Source organism: Rattus norvegicus, chromosome 5, assembly GCF_036323735.1.
Source record: "Rattus norvegicus strain BN/NHsdMcwi chromosome 5, GRCr8, whole genome shotgun sequence".
Classification (NCBI taxonomy): domain Eukaryota; kingdom Metazoa; phylum Chordata; class Mammalia; order Rodentia; family Muridae; genus Rattus; species Rattus norvegicus.
This window is the reverse complement of record NC_086023.1, coordinates 26,496,820-26,515,681: the sequence shown is the minus strand read 5'-3', so window position 1 is coordinate 26,515,681 and position 18,862 is coordinate 26,496,820. Positions and strand designations below refer to the sequence as shown.

Here is an 18,862-nt window from a genome sequence, read left to right as displayed (position 1 = left end):
TTTCCCTTTTCTTTCTTGGTGGTACTGGGGATCTAGCCCAGGCCTTATGTAGGTCAGATAAGCCCTTTATCATACCCCAGCCTAGAACAGCAACTAAGGACTCTCCAGGGTCTGCTGCATCTAAGGGCCCCTCCCCCGACACTTTGGGCTTTTTCTTAGTTGTACATGACAGCAGGAAAAGTTAAGCTAGTCTATCCTCTCAGTAGCAAAAGTTAGCTACTAAGTTAGTATCAAACTCATGGCAATTCTATTTGAAGCAGCGTCCTGAGAGCTGGGATTGCAGTATCAATCCCTGCACCCCTCGATTCCACCTGTTTTTATGTTACAATCATCGTCGTTCATCTTACAATACTTCATCATGACATAGTTAGCTTTTGGGAGGCAAATTAGTTTTCACCATTGTGTAAAAGTGCTATTTTCTTTAAGGCAAATTCCTGCTCAGATGAAATTTAAACATAATTTTAGTCTATAAATCATAAATATAGATTTATAGTCCTGTTCATCTACTTCAGGGACACAGCATTCCTTCAAATACTCAAGCATAAGGACAACAGCAATTTACTGCTTACAAATAAACACTGTATTCGTTAAGACAAAAAGCATGCAAAGGCATTAGAGGCAGAATCAGAAGTTAAAGTGTTTCCATGAATCGATGCCCTGTGTCTGACCTCACAGTGTGATTCTTCATTAATCAGCTACGCCTTAGATGTCTTGAAACCCTTCCTCACCAAAGACTGGCCTTATGATTTCAAGTACACCTCCAATAGAGGAGAAGCTCTCTGAAACAGACAGTTTCTCCTTGAAGACAGACAAAAGTGTGGAAGAGGTTTCTCACTTGGTGTTCTGTGTGAAGAGAGATGTATGTTATCAAGCTGTAAGAAGCACTAGTTAGTGCCTGTAGGAAATGCATTTAGGATCATCACAGGGTTCCTCATCAAGTACAGATCAGCCTATCTCACTAAGGAAGACGTCTTCATTGAATAAACCAGCATCACAGAATCACTACAGTTCATTTTTGCATTCAAGGGTTGTGATGGTTTTATATATTCTTGGCCCAGGGAGTGGCACTATTAGGAGTGTCCTGATTGGATTAGGTGTGTCACTGTGGCCGTGGGCTTTAAGACCCTAGTCCTAGCTGCCTGGAAGTCAGTCAGTCTTCTCCTGTTTGCCTTGGGAACAAGCTGCAGAACTCCCAGCTCCTCCCTATACTCCCACCTTGATGATAATAATAATAATAATGGACTGAACCTCTGAACCTGTAAGCCAGCGCGCATTAAATGCTGTTCTTTATAAGAGCTGCCTTGATCATAGTGTTTGTTCACAGCAGTAAAACCCATACTAAGTAAGGGTTAATTAAAAAACTTAATATTTAATAATAAAATACTTTGTCTAAAGCACTATGCTAGCTGGTGCACAGGGCCTGTCCTCAACTATACTTAATAAGCTTTGCCAGCCACTATTTTCTAGGGCCCCGTTCAGTCATTTTTATAAGCTGTTCTCATCCATGACGAAGAAATTCAAATTCAGCATTATTTCAAGTAAACTTTCTTAGCCTCATTTCCTCTTTTGATAAAATACAAAAATAGAGTAATTCTAAAAACTTCTAGTGCAGTGCATCCAAATAATATAGCATAAAAATGTACTCAGAAAACTAACAGTTCAGGATGATTAGAGCAACAAAAATGAGATAATTTAATTTTCATTCATTAAAGACAGCAGGAGTCTCATGAAGTGACAACTGAACCCAGATATACTGACACATGCAGGCCACGGGCTTCAGAAGACCATGCAAGAAGTCAGATGGCAACTGTTCTATTTTAATATTCAACAACTACTACAACTTAATCTTACAAAACAAAGACCAGTGAATACAGTGTTAAGGTCTGTGGAACAGACTTACAAGCCAATGATGGGCCCTCGCTAACTTACCTCCTCTACATTAGAAGCAGTCTTGGCAGAAGTTTCCATGAAGATAAGTCCATGCTCTCGTGCAAAAGCTTCACCTTCTTCCTTTTTCACTTCTCTCCTAGATTCTAAGTCACTGAGCACAGAAGAGAAAGAGCTGTGTTAGTAACAACACAGTAGAGATAGGAGTCAGGCAGTGGGAAATGTGCCATGGAACTCAACATCATACAGACCGTTTTTATCAACAGTTTCATACATAATAATTAGCTCCATTATTCAGGGTGCTATGAAGGTCAAAATGTTTGAAATACATCGCCTACTTTCAAGTGACTAGAATTCCAGCAGAAAAATATTCCAACTCTGAGCTCCAGACTGTTAAGATGCTTATAGGAGTAGTGGGAAGACAGCTCGGTCTGGAACCCCATCTTCAAACATAGTGGGTTACCAAAGCAGAAAGTTCCTTGGCTAAAAATAATGGTTTAAAAGAGGAGGACTAGCCCATCTCCTCACCCACTGTCCACAGTGCCTGCGCTTCTGAAAAGGAGATAAATAATATCTGCTATCCAACTCCCCAAAGTTGTAGGAAACTGTAAAACCCAAGGTGTTAAAGAAACACAGATTAGATTATTTATCTTGGTTTAATCCTGTTTGTTTTTAAAGCCAAACCAATAGGAAATGGGTAGGGACAAACAGAAGTCTAAGCTACGAGCCTGGGTGGTCTCCTTGCAGTTTCTTTCATAGAGAACTGGATTAGTGCAGGACAGAGCAGGCAGTTCCTGGGAATCCACAGGTCAGGCCAGACAGGGAAGCAGATAGGCTAACAGCAGATCTTCACCTCTCCCTCAGCTCCTCTAAATCCAATCCCTGAGGCATATCCAGACCTCTGTAGCACATCACCTGCTGCAGCCTCTCCTCATTCTCTGACCCCTTCCCCAGAGGATCACACAGATCTTCCCCTCCAAACTGCCCTCTCTTCACTCATTGCTTTATGCCAGCCTCCAACTCCAGGAGGCACTCCTTGGGACCCCAAAGTCCATTCCAGCATGAGAAGCAGAGCTTCACCTCTCCCTCCATTCCTCAAAATCCAATCCACAGCTCCTTAGCAGTCTACCTGTTGTGGTGTCTCCTCACTCTCTGCTCCCATCCCCAAGGAACTAAGTAAACCCTGGCAGAACACCACGTTCCTCCCTTCTATGGACTCCCTCAGCCCTCCACTAGCCCATCCCCATTCCTAAGGGTCAGTTCCCAATACCTAGAAACACATTCTACCTGGAGCCTACAGTGCCATGCCTAAAAAAAGTCCTAAAATTTCCTACCAGGCACCATAAAGCTGCCACTCTTCTAAGAACCAGAGGGCAATAAAAACCAAGGAATAAACACTCAATAACAGTAAGATCTAAATGACATTCAGGATTTAAATAAAACTTTAAATTTAAGAAGCCAGGAATGTTCACACAGACGAATCTACAGGAAAAGTAGTCACAGAGACTAACCACACCGCTCACCATTAATGCAAGTGAAGCTCTCAGTTACCTTTTATTTCCAATAAGCATGATGACCATGTTGGAATTGGAATGCTGACGGGCGTCTTCTAACCAGGTTGTCAAGTGGTTGAACGTGTCTCTCCTAAACATGATGGTATGTGGTTACAGTTTCACCATCTCTCTGCATAGTACACAGTAAAGCAGTCTACACTCCCCAGCATTAGCCATGTTAGCCACAGCCACCCACACCATGAGAACCAGATTTAAAGCACAGTATTTGGGTTTAATGCTCACTGATTACATTTCAGTTAGAATAAGCACAACTGCTAGCAGAGTTTAGAAAATTTATATTATATATTATAATATAATATTACAATTGTAAATATACAATATTATATATTTAAAATATTATATTATACTTATTGTATTATATATAAAATATATAATATTGATCGATCTGGGGTGCTTATTTAAATAAGAAAGAATTGAGATGCAGACTTTGAGAATACATTTACATTTGACTCAAGACACAGTTTTAAGGGTGAGTAGCTAAAGTGTAAAGGTAATACAGTTTTATTATTGGTAGCCACACTTATTTAGAAATAGTCTCCTTGTAGTGAGCTGAAAAACTAGCATATACTTACCTTGTAATATCATACACTAGTAAAGCCCCCGCTGCACCTCTGTAATATGACCTTGTGATAGAACGAAAGGACTCCTGCCCTGCCTGTGAAGGAACAAAAGGTTGAAAAGTTTCCTTTAAAATGATATTCTTCTTACATTTCCATATTACGTGCTAACATATTACATATTAAATATAAAGGAAAGACAGTCATAAGCAGAGGGGAAACTTCACTGGTCTTAGGAGAAATCATACAACAGCACTATTGCTCCACTCACCAGGATGCACAGACGGCAATTCCCACTACCCTCCCTCTCCCAAACAAGACCCCTAACCCTTTTTGGCAATCCCTGACAACCCAATTTACTGAATGGCTTCACAATACATGAATCATTATTAGAGCACAGAATGGACTCCTAGCAACTAAGCCCTGAAGACAAATTTGAAAGGAAGCAAATAACCCAGAGCCTCACATTTGAATTCAATAACCCACTCCCTGGGGCAGCTGTTGACACTAGAATAAATAAAGCCCATTGTAAATAAATGATGAATGACATCTTTACGCCCACCATCTGCTGGTGGAAAGGTTGTCAGAAGGCCAAGGATGCAGATTTTATCAGTTATACCATAAACTGCAGTGGGCTCTCAACAGCCACAAGATGGAATTCTCTGAGCAATCATTTTATTATGAAAAACAGAAAAAGGTTCTGAATTGAATTTATATAATTTTTCTTCACACAATCAATTTCCTCTGCATCTGACATATAATGCTTGTCAAGAGGCAACCGGATGTAAATGTCATCTTTATATCCTGTGAAACAGGCTCCAGAGATTAAGTCCAGTTCAATAATTTTTCTATCTCATAGTATTAACATTCTGCTAAGCAAGGCTGAGGAAGGTTATAACTATAAAATAATTTTTGCACTTAAAATATATGAACGTGAAAATATTTAGGTTTTCATGCTCTGAGTCTTGAGTTTCTGATGCAAATATAAAGTCTTTTTTATCATGTTCTGATTTGTTCCAATAACTTCTCTTGTTGATTCTTCAAGAATATTCCCTGCCTAGAATGTCACTTACTCTCAGTGCCTAGAACTGGGACTGGTCCTCATATGGCACTCAGAGAAAGCATGCTGAAGGGAACTGTGTAATCAAGTGTCTTAGCACATCAATAAAATAGTCAGTATTCCACTGCACACAAGTAGACTCATTCAACAACAATAACGACCAGATCTAAGTTAACAAGCCCTCTCCCAGAAACCAGTTCTAATATTTAAAATGTCTTAAGCTGAATGGGAGCATGGAAAAACAAACAAAACCCAACCAGTTCCTTTCACATAGTATGAGGGTAAACAAACCAACGGAACCAACCAACCCCTAGAAAGTACGACAGCCACGCAACTCATGCCTGCTATTCGAATACCTAGAAGGTTGAGGTAGGAAGATGGCTGTTGAGCTTAGGCTATCCTAGGACAAAAAGTAAGTTCTAGGTTACCCTGGGCTACCCCAGACCATGTCTCAAACACAACAAGAACAAGCAACACACAGCACAACACACACACACACACACACACACACACACACACACACACACACACACTCAGAGCTAATTTTTTCCTACTGGTATCACCAATATTCTATATCTCTCTAACGTTGTTTCTCTTATTCCTTTCCTAAAAACCTATTCTTTGCCTTCCACCTATCCATCCACTTTCTATTCCTTAGAGGATCAGTTCAAACCCTCCAGGGTTTCAAAAAGTGCAAGGGCTTGGCTACTACACTCCACATTCAACCCTTTTGTCCTCACAGATCCAAAAGCACTTCCAAGTGGTTTTGTCTTAACACTATTGATTAAATGAAATGAATCCAATGCTCAAATGCACTTCTTCTTTAGTCCCAGCAGGGCTAACCTAAGTGTGTTTATAGAAGGCACTTTAATGTGTTATCTTGATTGTTCCCAAAGAGCTAGCCATTCAATACTTTAGACTTGTGAGAGTCAGTATTACAGTAATACTTATTTCTGATTGTTAGCCAGTCATTCACCTAACAATAAAACTCTAGCTATGTAAATAAGAACAACATTTTAAAAGGAAGATGAAAATTTTGTAAGAAAAAGTGATTTAGAAGCTGTATGTGTGACCCAGCTGTCACACGACAGGAGAATGGATACAGAAAATGTGGTTTATTTACACAATTGAATACTACTCAGCTATTAAGAATGATGACATCATGAGTTTTGCAGGAAAATGGATGGAACTAGAAAATATCCTGAGTGAGTAACTCAGAGCCAAAAGGACATGCATGGTGTGTACTCACTAATAAGTGGATATTAGCCAAAAAAGTCAGAATGCCCAGGATAAAATCCACAGAACTCAAGAGGTTAACAAGTCGAAGGGCCCACGTGAGGCTACCTCAATCCCATTTGGAAGGGAGAAGAAAGCAATCATGGGGTGGCAGTGGGAGGGGAGAGACCTGGGTGGGAAAGGGGACAGGGAGGGGAAGAGGGGAACATGATCAGGTACTGGAGGTGGTGGTGAGTGAAGCTCTGAGGGCCAGCAGAAAGGATGGAAACAGGCAACCTCAGGAGGTAAGAGGTGGGGGGACCCTCTAGAATATACCAGAGACCTGGGAGGTCAGAGACACTAAGGACTCAAAGGTAGGAACCTTAGATGAAAGGCCCTACAGTGGGGAGAGGGAACTTGTAGAGTACACCTCCAGTAGAAAGATAGGGCATCAAGTGACCCAGAATTGTTCCTGTCTAAAAGAACTGCAGGGACAAAAATGTAGAAGAGCCTGAGGAAAGGAGGTCCAGTGACAGGCCAAGAATAGGATCCAGCTAAAGGAGAGGCCCCAACACAATTAATGATGTCACGGCGTGCTTACAAACAGGAGCCTAGCATGACTCCAAAAGGCCCAACAAGCAGCTGAGTCAGATGCAGATATTTACACCCAATCCATGGACAGAAGCTTCTGGCCCCTGCGGTTGAACTAGGGAAAAGCTGGAAGAAGCTGAAGAGGAGAGCGGCTCCACTGGAGGACCAGCAACCTCAACTAACCTGGACCCCCAAGATTGTTCAGACACTGAGCTACCAACCAGGCAGCATACGCCAGCTGATATGAGGCCCCCAACAATATACAGCGGAGGACTGCCTGGTTCAGCCTCAGTGAGAAGAGATGCGCTTAACACGCAAGAGACTTGGGGTTGGGGATTTAGCTCAGTGGTAGAGCGCTGGCCTAGCAAGCGCAAGGCCCTGGGTTCGGTCCCCAGCTCTGGAAAAAAAGAAAAAAAAAAAAACAAAAAAACAAAAACACTCAAGAGACTTGAGGCCCCAGGGAGTGGGGAGGTTTGGTGGGGTGGGAACGTCCTCTTGGGAGACGGGGGTGGGGGGTGTTGAGGGGGAAGAGGTATGAAATGTGAACAGTCAGAGGGTATACTAAATAACAACATCCTAACACATGGTGACTTAAACACAGGGTGTAGGCAGAAAAAAATTTCTTTTGATTATGAGTCAGTCACCCATAGCCCAGGCTGGCCTTGAACTTCTGATCTTCCTGTCTCAGCTTTCTGCATGCTATGATTATTTTCCTTTCTTCTTTAAGGTATGAAGGCATGCTTAGGAAACACAGCAAGTAGTCTTGATCACATTAAACAATGCCTAATGATGTATGTTGTATAAGGATATCAGTTAAGAAAGCAACCTATTTTATGTAACTCTTTTAGTGAAGCAGAAAATACTTCCTTTTAGTTGGTGTGGTGGTTTGCATATGCTTGGCCCATGGGAAATGGCACTGTTAGGAGGTGTGGCCTTGTTGGAAGAAGTGTGTCACTGTGTAGGTGAGCCCTGAGGTTTCCCAGTGCTCAAGCTCTACCCAATGCAGAAAAGAGACTCTTGGCTATAGGCGGTGTCCCTTCTGCTTCCTGCAGATCAAGATGTAGAACTCTTAGCTCCTCCAGCACTATGCCTGCCTGCATGCTGCCATGCTTCTGACCATGATGATAATGAACTGAACCTCTGAAACTGAAAGCCAGCCCCAATTAAATGTTTGCCTTTATATGAGTTGCCTTGGTCATGGTGTCTGTTCACAGCAATGAAATCCTAACTAAGACAACAGGAGATCATACTCTTAAATGTCTAAGAGAGAAAGACTTTACATATATTATTTTCCTCTTAACATGCTTTTTCTTTCCTGCCTTCTGCCTTTTAAGATGTGAGAGGAAGATTCGAGACTTTTATGCATGCTAGGCAAGCACTTGATCTATGAGATACATACTTTCAAGCCCTTCCATGTAGGGTTTTTTCCTTTCCATTTGTTTCTCTGAGACAAAGTCTAATGTAGTCTATATTGGCCTCTAATTCATATGTAGCCGAGGATGATCTTCAATTCCTGATCTTCCTGCTTCTACCCTCCCAAATGCAAGGTGTAGAGGCATGGGCCACTGCGCCCAGATTATCCATGTAGTTTTGATTTGAAGTCAGGTTACTTGAGAAAAATCTAAGTCAAAAAATGTGTTGGGCCAGGGACACAACTGGTACAGTACCTGTCTCACAAGTATGAGGACCTACACTCAAACACCCGGTCTTCGGGTCAAAGGCTTGGCATGGTGGTGTGCTTATAACCCCAAGGCTTTGGAGGTAAAGTGGGAACTCCCTGGAACTCACTGCCAGCCTAGTACAACTGATGAGCTGAAGACTCTGACACAAACAAAAGGATACCAAGGTGGACCATGATCAAGGAAAATACCTGACATTGACTGCTGGCATCTCCAAACAGTCATATGTACACCAACACATACATGTATCATAGGCAGTGTTAACACATTTTAGGCCGACTCTTTTAGGCTGGCTGTAGAAACCCTTATGAAATAGACACATGCTGGGTGTGTTGGTGCACACCATTAATCCCAGAACTCAAGAGGCACAGGCAGGAAGACCTCTGAGTTCGAGGCTAGCCTAGTCTACAGAGCAGTTCTACAGTTTAGCTCCAGGACAGTCAGGGAGACTCTATCTCAAAACAAAGCACAAATCCAACCGACCAGACAGACAAAAAGGACACGGGTAAGTCAGCTTTCCACTGAGAGGAGGTCAGAAGGCAGAAGAATGCAGTGCAATGGACAACTCCAAGGCAGAGCAGAGCAGAGAGATCTAGTCACCGTGTACCATCTGAAATACAACTGTGGCACACTTGGGAAATAACAGGTAATCCATATACGGCAAACAACCCCCAGCAACCTGCTTGTCCTCAGCAATGCAGTCTGAGAGTGGGTAACTCTCTTTGATTATTTTCTCAAGAGCTTCTGCATGCATTGTCAAGGGAGAAAGTAAAATGAGTGAATGGAGGAAAGGAGAACAGGGCCATATGGAGACTACATCCCCTTGTACTGCGTACGGGGATGCGATCCTCAACTAGCTACTTGCAGGACTTTGTACCCTTTAGCTAAACACATGTGGGACTTGATGTAGGAGGAAACTAGGGATTCCAGTATCTTGTGCTAAGCAGACAGGAGAGATTTTCAAAACCATAACACTACATCAATCTTCTTCCTACAAAAATATAGCTGATTATTTTTGCTTTGGAAAAGTAGAATTAATTTTCATTTATATTGTATTGTTTATGTGCCTTAAAACACTTATTAATATTACTTTAAAATGAATTAGAAACCGAGGATATAGCTCAGTGCTTATCACTTCTACTAATATACTGATGCCTAATATACATCAAGTCTTGTTAGATCCCCTAATACCAGATATGAAAGCAAAAGACCCAAGTATCTAATAAGTTTCCCAATTTTAACTTTTAATATAGTATACTACTTATACTAATAACCCATAAAAGCTGAAGCTCTTCATGGTTTTTTAAATACGTAGGATTTGAAAACTGCTGCCTTATGGTAGCTACTGTAGTTTCACTTTATGCATCTAAAAAATATTCACTCAGAAACAATTTTTTAAAAAGGAAAAATAAGGGCTGGAGTGATGGCTCAGTGGTTAAGAGCACTGACTGCTCTTCCAGAGGTCCTGAGTTCAATTCCCAGCAACCACATGGTGGCTCACAACCATCTGTAATGGGATCCAGTGCCGCCTTCTGGTGTGTCTGAAGACAGCCACAGTGTGCTTATATATAATAAATAAATAAATCTTAAAAAAAAAGGAAAAATAAGTTTCTGAGTATAGTGTAAGATGGTTCACAAAGGTGGGCAGTAATTGGAATAGTGTTTGCAAGTTCAAATCATTTTCTTATTCTGGATTCATATGAGAAAACAACATTTAAAACCATATAGCTTACATGTAGCATTAGTTCATCGAATGGGAAGTGATGGAAATAGGACGGGTTTGTTAAGAGGCTTACAGTAATAAGGACTGAATCAAACAAACTTATAAGTGCTCAGGATCAATATCTACATAATAGTATTTTTATTTTACATCACATTTATTCCTTCTTAAAAATCGAGACTTGGTGATTCTTTTTCTTAAAAATACAGTTGTTAGGAGCTGGAGACATGGCTCCATGGCTGAGAGAAGTTGCTGATTTTACATATGACCCTGAGGTTGGTTCCCAGCACCCATGTGACAGTTCACAACCACCTGTAACTCTAGTGCTAGGGCATCGATGCCCTATTCTGCCTCCATGCGCCCTGCACCTGTGTGGGGTACATAAATACTCATGCAAATACACAGAGACACATAAAAGTAAACATTTAAAAAACTATACATATATACAGTTCCTGGAGTGTTTCTATTCAGATCACAAGGCCTAAGGATTCCCACAGATTTGTCTACCAATACTCAGTTCCTGCAGGCACATTTACCTGTTGAAATCACTAAATATTAAGAAAAATCTTTTCTAGGTCCATTTCATTTCAGGGTTATAGAAATTTGGTGACTGACACATTTAATCTTAACCACAAATGCAAAGGTACTCTCATAAATGCTATACTTACTGTATCCCAGATCTGGAGTTTTATCTGTTTCCCATCAATGGTTATCATTCGAGCACCAAACTCTACACCTGAATAGAACAGAAAACAATGTTAAAAGAACCAAGTAAATACCTCACACCTGACTATTGAACACGGAATGCTTGGTTTGGAGATATCTGATATACATATCTGCTAACCCTGGAAAATATGTAAGTTAAGTCACAGGTACCCTGGAAGTTATCACTGAAACCAAATTGTTATCACCTAGACTCTAGATAACCAAGGCAAGCACATGCCTTCAATCATCCATGGGAGGCAGAAGCAGCTCGACTTTCCTGAGTTCAAAGCTAGCCTGGACTACGAAGTGAGTTCTAGGATAGCTAAGGATATACAGAAAGACCCTGACTCAAAAAAGAAAAGAAAAACAATTCACAATTACAGTTAGGCATGATAGCATATGCTTGTAAAGCCAATATTGAGAGGCTGGAGAATCAAGAGTTCAAGGCCGGGGTTGGGGATTTAGCTCAGCGGTAGAGCGCTTGCCTAAGAAGCGCAAGGCCCTGGGTTCAGTCCCCAGCTCCGAAAAAAAGAACCAAAAAAAAAAAAAAAAAAAAAAAAAAGAGTTCAAGGCCATCCTCAGTTACAAAGTGAGCCTGGAACAGCCTGCGTTAGAAGAGACCGTTTTCCAAAAAGCAAAGCCAACAAGAAAATATATACAGTTTACCACCTTACAATCCTTTATCTGTGATCAGGAGGTAGACAGAAGGAGAATTGATATACAGCGTGCTACGGTTTTCACTTGGCATTTTAATACTTATTCTATTCTTGGGGATACATAACCTAGAAACTAATGGTTATGCTCATGATTTTCAGGTCAGAAATAGTGGAAATCTAGAGAAAAGAGACACAGGAGTCATGAGGTACTAGAATAAAAAATGTAAAACTAAAAATTACGCTACAGAAAACATAGTGTTTTCACATCTGTTCATCTACACACAGATGTACATTCATAGCACGAATACTTTTAAAAATATCTCTTCTGACTAGAGATACACATATACCACCCACCACCCAATGGCATAAAAGCCCTTCAAACAAGTGAACAGATAAGCCAACATCTTTATTCACGTATGTATGTATATATGTATGTATGTATGTATGTATGTATGTATGTATTTATGCATGCATGCACGTGTGTGTGTGTGTGTGTGTGTCTGGATCTCACACAGTGCATGGAGAGGACCAGAGACAACTTCCAGAAGATACTTCTTTCCTTTCACCATGAGTCTTTGGGATCAAACTTGGATCGCTAGGCTTGGCAGCAAGAACCCTTAATTACTGAAACATCTTACAGGTCTACGGAGTATATTCATATTCACAATAGTTATTTAAAAATTGGCAACAACCACTTTTTGTTATTTTGATTGATAAAATTGGAAGAGAGCAAGCTGAATAAAAGCGAGGGTGAAAAGAAAAGGGTTCTTTTACCACACTGATATGGAAGCCATTTGGGATGTGTTAGCTATCTATTCAACATCTAAGAAAGGGACATATTTAGATGTACAGCTTAATAGGCACAGTGGGAGGGGTTAATGAGAGAGTTCAGGAAGGAAAGTGGAAAACTGGATGTAGTGGTACAAACCTATGATTCTTTCACTTGGGAAGTGGAGACAAGACCAAGAGTTCAAGGCCATCCTCAGCTACACATTGAATCTAAGACCACATTGGGCTATATGAGACCTTGTCTCAGAAAAACCAACACTAATACCAAATAAGAGAGGGAAGTAGGAGAGAGGAGGAGGGAAGAGGAGACAGACAGAGACATTAAGGGTAGAAAATACGGATAATTTTTTTGTGAGAAATTTTGTTAAAATGAAGGCAAATTATTGAAAGAAAAAGAGTCATAAAAAGCAATCACTTAAAATGGAAAAGTTAATGATAACTGGAAAGAAAATGAGCCACTAAGGTGGGCAGACATCTGTGAGCATGCTAATCTGCAGAGTTCCTCTACGATGGGCGCGGGGTGAGGGAGGGTAGGCAGTTCCTGGGCACAGGCTTCTCAAGGCGGAGCTGCTGGGAACCTATGAAAAAGTTTCTTGACTTGCCCATTTTTTTTCTGAATGAAATACAAATCAAGGTAATCAAATTAGAGTATTGCATGGCTAAATATATAAAAAAAAATGGTACAGTTTTACAAACGAGGAAATAAGGTACAACTATCAGGCAATACAGCAAGTTCCCTTGAGTTGGGGTCTAAGAAATTAAAAATGAGACTTGCAGCATGTTTGTCTCCAGCCATGTCTAATGGTACGGGAAGATGGAGCAGAGAGTCAGATTTAATCCACAGTTTGCTCAGGGAGGGACGTGAGAGGGAAGAGAAGTGCACGCAGGAGTGGTAATGAGCATGCTGAGCCTGGCAAACAGGACGTGAGCAGACCAGTGACAAGGTAGTGTCACTGTGTCACTGGATTACAGGTGGCACTGGAATCCGAGAAGCTGACTTAGAAGACAGGAGATGTGTGAAACTGAAACTGTTGAGTGGTTTTAAGCACCGGGACGAGCAAGGTCCTGGCTGTGCTTTGGACACTGGGCAGCTGATGTAGAGTATCCGGGTCAACTGCAGTGGAGGAAAAGAGGAGCCGAGAGTGGCAGACCTGATGAAGTCTGTAGTCAGTATTTAACTTATGTTTAAGTTTCTACGTCACATCCACGATGATGGTCCATGCTGGCCTCTAGATTTTATAATGCAATTACATTCATGAAGCTATTTATAAATCGCTGTTTGGGTTTATCTTAACAACTCCCCGAGACAAAGGATAAACAACATATGAGAGTATTCCCTATCTGTGATAGCCATTTTGGTTGTCAATTTAACAACATTTGGAATCAACTAAAATCCCAAAATGGCTGGGCACACCTGTGAGGAAGGAAGGAAGCCTTGCTCTCTCCTACTTGCTCTTGCCCTCACTAACAAGGCCATTCCTTCACTGGCAGTAGAGCCTACCTCTTTGAGATTCCAGCACAGTCTTAAGACCAGCTAAGACACCCAGCCTTGTGGACTGAACAACTACTGGATTCTTGGGCCCATTTGTTGGGTTAGCTGGATCACAGCCTGTAAGTCATTTTATATGTATATATGTGTGTAACCTAATCTTTTATTTCTTTTCTTCTATCACTTAATATTTAACGAAAGACTTGTGTGTGAATGAGTCTGTGAGTGTATTTTGAATAAAACAGATGCACATTCCTGTGTGGGCATGGAGGTCCAAAGAGGCTGTCAGATTCCTCAGAGCTGGGGTTTATGGGTACTGGGATAGAACTCTGGTCCTCATGATTGTACAGCACGCACTCTTCACTATGGAAACACCTCTCAAGCCCTCTACCATTTGACACTTTCTTGGTCACTGTCTTTGTTACTGTTTTATTGCTGTGAGGAAACAGCATGACCAAAGCATCTCTTGTAAGAGAAAGCATTTAACTGGAGGCTTGCTTAATTTAGAAGGTTGGTCCACTATCATCATGGTGGGAAGGAGACACGCATGACATTGGTCAGTAACTGAGAATGTTACATCCTGATCGACAGGCAACCAGCAGGGAGAGGAAGACTTGGCCTGCCATAGGCTTTTGAAACCTCAAAGTCTATCCCCAGACCCACTCTAACGAGGCCACGCCCTCTAGTCTTTATAGTCCTTCTCAAACAATTGTACTCTATGGTGACTAAGTATTCAAATATATAAGCATATGGGGGACATTCTAATTCAAACCACTATAGTGACAGCCTAAACTTAAGTATGTCATATCCAAAGGGCAAACCCACCTGTGCGACAGGATGAAGATACTTAGCAAATATTCCAATCCACTGAATGCAGTTTCCCTGAACAAAGCTCAAAAGCTGAAATGACCACATCCTTCTTCCATAAGGCTTGTTAGCTTTTTAGGAAAAACAATCCTAATCATAAAGTTTTAAAGCAAGACTTACTCATTCACTACCTAAATTGATACTGGGTATCACACCAAAATTCATTTACTCTGGCTGTTTTCTAGCATTTCTGTGTCTTTTCTGAATAAAAATACTTACAGAAATAGATATACAATTTCATTTCCTATAACTGGAAGCTACAGTGTGAGATATGAACAATTTGGAAACAGCAGCAGTGGCAAGCCAATTCCTACTGAGAAGAGGAGCTGTGAGGAATACAAGCTGCTGGGTATTCAGTGGAGAGCAAACAGCTAAGCTTCAACAGTGTACACTGCCTCCATGGCTCAGAAAAAAGCAAGAGACAAGGTTGAGAAAGCAAACTGATAGAAACCATATGCTCAGGAGACAGGGTGTATGAAGAGAATAGAACTGCTTGTCATAAAACTAAGTTAAAAAAAAAGATAGCTAGTGTGGTGGTTTGAATGAGAATGGTCCCCTAAGCCTCATAATTTGAATGCTTGGTTCTAAGGTGGAGGAACTATTTTCAGAAGAATTAAGTGTGGCTTTGTTGAAGGAGGTGTCACTGGGGATGGACTCTGAGGTTTTAAAAGCTACTCCAGGTCTAGTCTCTCTCTCCCCACAACTTGAAAATCAGAATGTAAATGTTTAGCTACTGATCCAATATCATGCCTTCCTGTCTGTCACCATACTCCCCTCAATGATCGTCACAGACTCATCCTCTGACATTCTAAGCAAGCCTACAATTAAATGCTTTCTTTTGTTGTTTTGTTTCTTTTGTTTTTAAGGGTCTATGTAGACCAGGCTGGTCTTGAACTCACAGAGATCCACCTCCCTCTACTTCTCAACTGTTGGGATTAAAGTTATTTGCCATTAGATCCAGCTAAATATTTCATAAGTTGCTTTGGTCATGGTGTCTCTTCACAGCAACAGAAGAGTAAGTAAGGTAAGCAGCTAACATTTAAGGGCTAGGAATTATGTGACTAAGCATCTAAACCCTACTACCAGGACAGTTGGTAAGACGAGCAAGCTGACCCTGGGCCTCTTACCTGAGCTGACCCACATCTGTAGCTCCCAGATATAAGTGGGTCTGTACCAATTGAACCAGTGAACTTTCTTTTGCAAAGAACTTGGATTTACATTTACAAAACTCTTTAATCTTCTGAATGATACAACTTTGGAACTGATTATAGTAACTATTTCTTGTCATAGAGATAGGAAAAAAAACCCCAAAAAACCCCCAAACCAACAACAACAAAAATCCTCCTCCTCCTCTTCCTCCTCCTCCTCCTCTTCCTCCTCCTCCACCACCACCACCACCACCACCACCACCACCACCACCACCACCACCACCACCACCACCACCACCACCACTGCTGCCGCCACCAAAACCCCGAAAATCAACCAACCAACCAACCAACCAACCAATCAACCAACCAACCAACCAACCAACCCATACTCCACTGGGAACAGGCGGAGAAAAATAAAGCCTAGGGGAATGGGTGGCAGAGGCAGACGTTCCATCTCCTTACAGGCTTAAGCTCCTCTTCTGGTGAGACCCAGGTTCTCCCTTCTTCAGTTTTTATGGGACACAAAGAAGTACTTAAAACAATAAAGTTTTGATCTGCTTAATCTGTTAGGTGCATTTTGTTACTTAAGAGGCAACATGAAAACACCCAGTGCCAACAACTCTACTTTCCTAAAGTTGTTGGTAAGGGAGGTGCCAGACCCTTAAAACAGTACAAGCTATTGCCACTGCTCTAGGTACTAGATACTTTGGTCACAGGACATGAATCAATCCAGCTAGAATTGACCTGGAAGCTTTCTTCCCACTGGTTAGCTTACATTGTGCCAAAAGGTGCTACAGAGACCCAGCTGTGACTACTGTCAACTATAAAAATCAACTTGCCTGCCAAGATATGTCTATTGGTAGTGCCATGAAAATTATGTAGATAACTAATTGCTTTTTTGATTGGATTTAAGGCTCACTGCACAGGAGAACACTCACGGCAGGTTCTGTAAACCTGGCCAAGCATACATGACAAAGGAGGCCTAAGGCTGTAAAGGGGAATCTACTCTTATTTAACTGAACGGACAAAACACTTACACTTCTACCTACAGGACAGTGTAGCTTCCAGCCAGCCCTGAACAGATATGCTTCTTTTTGCAGTGCAAAGGGTTAATACAGAGGCTCACGACTGGTCAGAGTACAGAGAATAAATGACTATGGAGTCCCTGATCATAAGTGAGACATATATATCACACCTACCTTCAAGCCTTAGGGAACACTGGCAGAGTGTTGGACAGACAGAAGACAGCTGAGAGACTCACGGACTCACTGCAGCTGTGCTCACTATACATCTATCAAATTTCATCATGGAAGAAGGAAGGGTTCAGGAGGCTCTGCTCCTCCTTGAAGGATAGTTAATGGTGCCTGGAGGCAGGGGTCGCTTTCTTCAGTTTTATCCTAGCAAGTTGCCCATGCTCCAGTAAGTAGCTTCCCACCCATGCTTATGCAGGGAACCTTATTATAACATTAAAAAAGAGATGTGAAAGGAAGAGAGGGGCTTGCTGAGAAGAGTTTCAACGAAAGAAGAGGAATTAACAGTGTTATGGGCAACTGGTGCTAAAATCATACATACATACATACATACATACATACATACATACATACATACATACATCTGACAAAGAATAAAAACAAATTCTAAAATGAAATAAAAATTCTGAGAGTAGGATGTGAAGCAGGAAGGTATACTAAGCAGGGTCTTGGTCAGAAAGGCGGAGACCACACTTAAATACTTAAATGTCTGATATAAAGAATTTGTTATAACACAGAAAGAGGCAAGAGACTCAAAGAAAGGTAGGAACTCCGCTCAGAGATGAACCATAAGAAGAAACTGCTGCTGTTTCTTGACCAGAGGACATGGGGAACATAAGTCAACCCAGGCTAAGAGTGAAATAGAAAAGACCTCTAACTTCTCTTTTCCTTTAGCCTCCAGTCTTCAGTGTCTGCTATCAGCCAACAACCTAGCGTGAAGTCAGCTGGCAGCGTGTGAATTTCCAACAACTTTCTTAGTCTCTCTTCACAGGACAGGGTATGCCATTTTGTGATGGGTTCAGGTCTGTTTACTCTACTGGGTGCACTGCACCAATTTATGTATCTATGCACAGGAGTCAGGCAAGAGGAAGAACAAGTTTTAGAAATACTCTATATTGAAAACAACTGTTTGGCTAGTCATTTTAGGACATACTCTCTCCTACAACTAGTTACCAGGATTCCAAAGCCATTGAGGAAAGAATTTCTTTTTTAAAGCCATGGAACTAGATTTAAACAATATTGCCCATTCCACCCATCATCACTGTATATACTAGAGATTATCCAAACAAGTAGATTATGGGTATATCTGTTGATACAGTCTTTCTGTTGTGATGGTTTGAATGAGAAGAGCCTTCACAGGCTCATATCTGAACACTTGGTCCCTGGTTGGTGTAACTGTTTAGGAAGGATTAGGAAGTAAGGCTTTGAGGTTTATAAAGCTTGTGCCACTCCTAGTGTATTCTCTGCCTCCTGCTTATGATTCAAGAAATGAGCTTCCTGCTGTTCTTGCTATCATGCCTTCACTCCACCATCCGCGACTAACCCTTTGGAACCATAAGCCCAATCAAATGCTTTCTAAGTTCCTTAGTCATGATATTTTATCACAGCAATAAAAAAAGGCAACTACTACATCTTTTTAAAAGTATCTTTTACTCTTTGACAGTTTCATAAATGTAAACTGCTAGTATTTCCTCAATGCTCCGTTAGCTAGCCGCAGCCAGGTGGCTATGCCGTGCCTGGCTCACATTAAAAGGACTGTTTGGCCTGCCTGTCCCCCACCCACCCCCAAGCTTTCCTCTCTCCATCTATTCTCTTTCTTCCCTTGTATCCTCAGCCGGCCTCTTCTCCTCTTTCTCTGTTTTTGTCCTTCTCTGTCCCCTTCCTTTCTCTGCCT

At 41.4% G+C, this 18,862-nt stretch overlaps 1 protein-coding gene across 1 annotated transcript in view; it reads right to left on the bottom strand.

The window, feature by feature from the left end:
* Rab2a (RAB2A, member RAS oncogene family) overlaps positions 1–18,862 on the bottom strand; it is a 64,018-nt gene that overhangs the window by 21,760 nt on the left and 23,396 nt on the right. The window contains exons 3-6 of the mRNA NM_031718.2: positions 10,952–11,019; positions 4,034–4,116; positions 3,439–3,531; positions 1,930–2,041 (exon numbers count right to left, since the gene is read on the bottom strand). Coding sequence (NP_113906.2) covers positions 1,930–2,041; positions 3,439–3,531; positions 4,034–4,116; positions 10,952–11,019 — 356 coding nt within the window. The remainder of the gene's footprint in view (positions 1–1,929; positions 2,042–3,438; positions 3,532–4,033; positions 4,117–10,951; positions 11,020–18,862) is intronic.